This window comes from Nicotiana tomentosiformis, chromosome 4 (assembly GCF_000390325.3).
Source record: "Nicotiana tomentosiformis chromosome 4, ASM39032v3, whole genome shotgun sequence".
Taxonomy (NCBI): Eukaryota; Viridiplantae; Streptophyta; class Magnoliopsida; order Solanales; family Solanaceae; genus Nicotiana; species Nicotiana tomentosiformis.
The window spans coordinates 127359597-127363805 of NC_090815.1; the positions used below are offsets into that span (position 1 = coordinate 127359597).

The 4209-nt window shown below is 34.0% G+C and overlaps 1 protein-coding gene across 1 annotated transcript; it reads left to right on the forward strand.

Moving 5' to 3' along the window:
• The first annotated feature begins 1603 nt into the window (after nucleotides 1-1603).
• On the forward strand, nucleotides 1604-2330 carry LOC104098863 (large ribosomal subunit protein bL31c). The gene is made up of 2 exons (XM_009605695.4): nucleotides 1604-1754; nucleotides 1850-2330. The coding sequence occupies exons 1-2, from the start codon at nucleotides 1686-1688 to the stop codon at nucleotides 2168-2170; spliced, it is 390 nt and encodes a 129-aa protein (XP_009603990.1). The 5' UTR covers nucleotides 1604-1685; the 3' UTR covers nucleotides 2171-2330.
• The last annotated feature ends 1879 nt before the right edge of the window (nucleotides 2331-4209 follow it).

A 4209-nucleotide genomic window follows, 5' to 3' on the forward strand; every position in this document is an offset into this window, starting at 1 on the left:
ACACAGCAGCTTGCAGTAGCAGCTTACACAGTAGTTTCCTTTCTTCTATAAATAGAGGAGAATTCAGTTCATTATGTACATCAGTTTGAAGTTAAATAAAAATATCAATCTTCATCTATACTTGTCTTCGATTTATTTACTTTACAGTCTTTATTTTATAACACTGATAATATAATTTTTTTTTACATAATCAGCATAGTACACTCGAATCCTTATTATGTGGTAAGTAACACTTTATTTTAAGTTCCTTTCTTGGGGAAATGTGAGGGGCTTTTACATCTATATCCGGTTTTGAGGTCACAATTGAACCTATACTCACTTTGTAAAAAAAAAATTGCAAGCCTACCCACTTTACGATCAACTTCAGAATTATCGGGTCTGAAGTTAAAAAAAGTTAGTGCGAAGTAAAAAAAATTACACTTTAGATGCACTTAAAGACCAAATAGGCCTGAAGTGCAACCAATAGTTTCATTCACTTAAGGCGAATAAGTCTGAAGTGAAAAATTGCACTTCAGGTGTACTTAAGGCCAAAAGGTGTGAAGTGCAACAAACGTTTTCCTACACTTAAGGACAATAAGTCTAAAGTGAAAAATTGCACTTCAGATGCACTTAAGGCCAAAAGGTCTGAAGTGCAACCAACGTTATCATGCACTTAAGGCCACATAGACCTAAAATGTAAATTGCCCAGAAACAGAAATTTGTTCATCAAATTTTAACAATCTAATGTACGATTTAAAACCTAAATCTACTCCAAATGAGCTCAAATTTGAAACACAACCTCCAAATATCATCAAGAACAAACCCTAATAATCAATTTATCAAAACAACATTAAATCTAACGAAACCATTTTGCAATTAAGAAAAAGAAAAATAATAAACCCTAAACAATAGTAAAGATAAAACGCCACAACAGCTCATCACTGTAAAATATCATAAACTACCTTAAAATATGTTCACAAACACCATATAAAATCACGGTTATCCAAAGAAGAAGAAGAAGAAGAAGAAGAAGAAGAAAAAGGCATGAAGTTGTTCAAAAAGTAGGTACAAGTTAAAAAAATTTAAAAAGTGGGTACAAGTTAAATAGGGACGACCAAATAGGGCGCCCCGTGCAATATTTACGAAATGTGACCCACAACCAAGCATACCTCTTCAAACTTTTAAGCCAAAAAAGATAGCTTTTTTCACTTTTAGCCCGAGCTAGAAACTATTTACATTTAATGGCCGAAAAAGTGTATAAAATCTATATAATTTCTGTATATAACATACATAATGTGTATATATATATATATATATATATATATATATATATATATATATATATATATATATATATATATATATATATATATTCTCGGCTTTTATTTTGAGAGCGGCTATACAGTGTTATTTTTCCAAAAAAAAAAAGAAGTGTTGTACCTTGCTTGTCCCGTGGGTAACACTTTTAGCTTTTGGCCTTCAAGTTTTGTCCATAAGACAAGCAGGGGGTCAAAAATTAAAGATCGACCCGAAAGTGTTATATTTCTGCAATTTATTATTGGCCAGACCTGTAAGTGATCCAGTGATGGCCCAAATATGTAAATATGTGAACCCATTACATTATCCAGCCCAGTAATCTCAGATAGGCATTCTAATCCATTGCTCCTTTCTCCACCTCTCATTCATTTTTTCTGGAATACCCAACAATGGCGCTCACTCTCTCCAACACCTTTCTCCAAAAAAATGCCTCTCCTCCTCCACTCTCCCTCAAAAAGGTACTCTCCTATTAAAATTTTATATTAGCAACTAATAATCAAATTATACTAGTTTATAATTGAGATTGTGATATTTGAAAATTTGAATTTTGCAGGTGGAAATTGGGAGCAATCAGATGAGGTGGAGCTGTAGGAAGAAGGACATACACCCGCAGTTCTACGACAATGCTAAGGTTTACTGTAACGGAGAGCAGGTGATGACAACAGGTGGGACTAAGAATGAGTACACAGTTGATGTTTGGTCAGGTAATCATCCTTTTTACTTAGGTAGTCGTTCGGCGCTACTTGTGGATGCTGACCAGGTTGAGAAATTCCGGAAGAAGTTTAGTGGGTTATCACAGATTATGCAAATTCCTACCCTCAAAGGAGAGATTGTTCTTCCTCCTAAGAAGAAGAAAGCTACTAAGAAGAAGTAGACAATATTCGGCTTATATAATTTTCCCTCTGTTTGTATGAAGTTGTTGAAAGAATTAGAGGGGTTTCTGTGTATTTGTTTGTATTTTGATGGTTTAACGTCTGAACTCAATCTATGGTTTGAAAAGAAGTATAAAAATTGAGTCTTTGTTCTTCTTGTTATTGTTGGGTTTTGGTAGTAATTGCTGTTGTTGTATGATTGATCAAATTGTTAGGTTTGTTACAGCATTTTATTTGAATGCAAAGTGTAATCTGTTGGTTGGCATCAGCGTTTCAGTTATTGGAGTGAAATGTGCCTAAATAGAGCAGAATGAACACAGAAAAATTAATTTGTATTTTGATAGTTTAACTTCTAAACTCATTCTATGATTGGAAAATTGAATCTTTGTTCTCATATTGTTATTGTTGTGTTTTAGTAGTAACTGGCTAATTGCTGTTACTATATGATTCAAGTTGTTACAGTATTTCATTTAAATGCAAAGAATATCTGTATTTTTTAATTGGCATCATTGCTTCCAACTATTGGAATGAAATGAGCATAAATAGAACAGAATGAATACCGAGAATTTATGTGGCTTATCAGTTTGGATTTACACGTAGTTCATTGATCATACTTTTCACTGACAATTTTATCAAATGAGCTGCCTTCTACGGTTTAATTTTCCTCCCCCCCCCCCCCTCTCGATAACCATCACTTGATAAGCTAAAGATGAACCTAAGGGTGTTATAAGTGCCGAAAGCTGTTGGCGTATGTTCTTCTGTTTGGTTGGCTTAGCCAGGTGCTCTAAATTCTAAGCTGTCATGCTGGTGCACTTCTGTTTTAGAAGTTTACTATAGAAAGTGCTATTTGGAGGATTGCATGTTAAGCTGTGTTTTCGACTGATAAGTTTATGTCTATCTTCATTTCCCCTGCTATAGATTGCATATAAACACTGCTTTCTTGTTGGTCTACTCTAAAAGAGAATTTGAAATAAGAATCTTATAAGTTCATGTCTTTGTTCCTTTCCCCTGCTATAGATTATCAGTTGCATTTATTTTGTCATTTGCATCTCATAGAACATTCTATGAAGCCCTCACATCTATTTGACTCCTCTGGTGCTATCGGTATCAGTATGTCTTTGTGAATACACTCATAGGTGCACTATTATCTTTCGAGGAGTTTGGAATGATTATAGTGTAGACGTATGATTTTTGGGCCGATTATAGATGTTTGAGCCAGTTTTCCACTTCATACTTAAGCTTATATGTTTGAGCCAGTTTTCCACTCCATACTTGAGCTTAGATTAAAGTATCTTGGCATCCTCATATCCTCGTTTCGGAAAGGCCTAATTTTCACAAAGAACCATTAGAAGATTTATCTAGATTGATTAGCATGGTAATAGTATAAAACTATTCATACTATACTGATTGTTTGGTTTCTTTAAGACTTATTTCAAAGACTCACAAAGCCTGTTCAAAAGGGATTTAACATTTGGTTGATAAGAATTCATAGCAACATCTGGATTCAACAGTAGGGTCTAGTTGCTGAAACTGGGAATTCTAAGCTTCAAACTAGCATTTCCTAATTCCTATGCCAATGACCAAAGGTCATAGCTTCCACATGAATCTTTGGCATCCTCATTTCTTTTCACTATTTGGTGTCTTCTGATTCTAGAGCATCTATTGGTGTTTTCTAGTTCTGGTTTTGGCTTATTTCCTTTATTGAAGTTCTTCTTCACACTGTCAATAACTGAATTAGACATGGCAACTTGGATATAGTTTCTACTTTACAGTAAGACATTAATACCCAAACCACCTATACCTTTGATTCTTTTTCTTTTTATACGCTTAAAACCACTTGATTATGAGTCAAAACGATCTCATGAATGCATTTATATTTCTTCCCTATGCTCAAATCTTTTCTCATGGCACACTGTGAACCATATTCCTTACTTTCTGAGTTCACTATGATGTTTTTCATTGGAATATTAACCAAACAGAAATTTTAGCATTTGCTAACGTAGCTTCCACATCATTGTCTCTTTTGTGTTTCTGGAGTTAC

Excerpts from the sequence above, each read along its gene's own strand:
- LOC104098863 (XM_009605695.4), top strand. The coding sequence starts at position 1,686 with ATGGCGCTCACTCTCTCCAACACCTTTCTCCAAAAAAATGCCTCTCCT. Across the intron at positions 1,755-1,849 it reads CTCCACTCTCCCTCAAAAAG|GTGGAAATTGGGAGCAATCA; the intron begins GTACTCTCCTAT and ends TGAATTTTGCAG.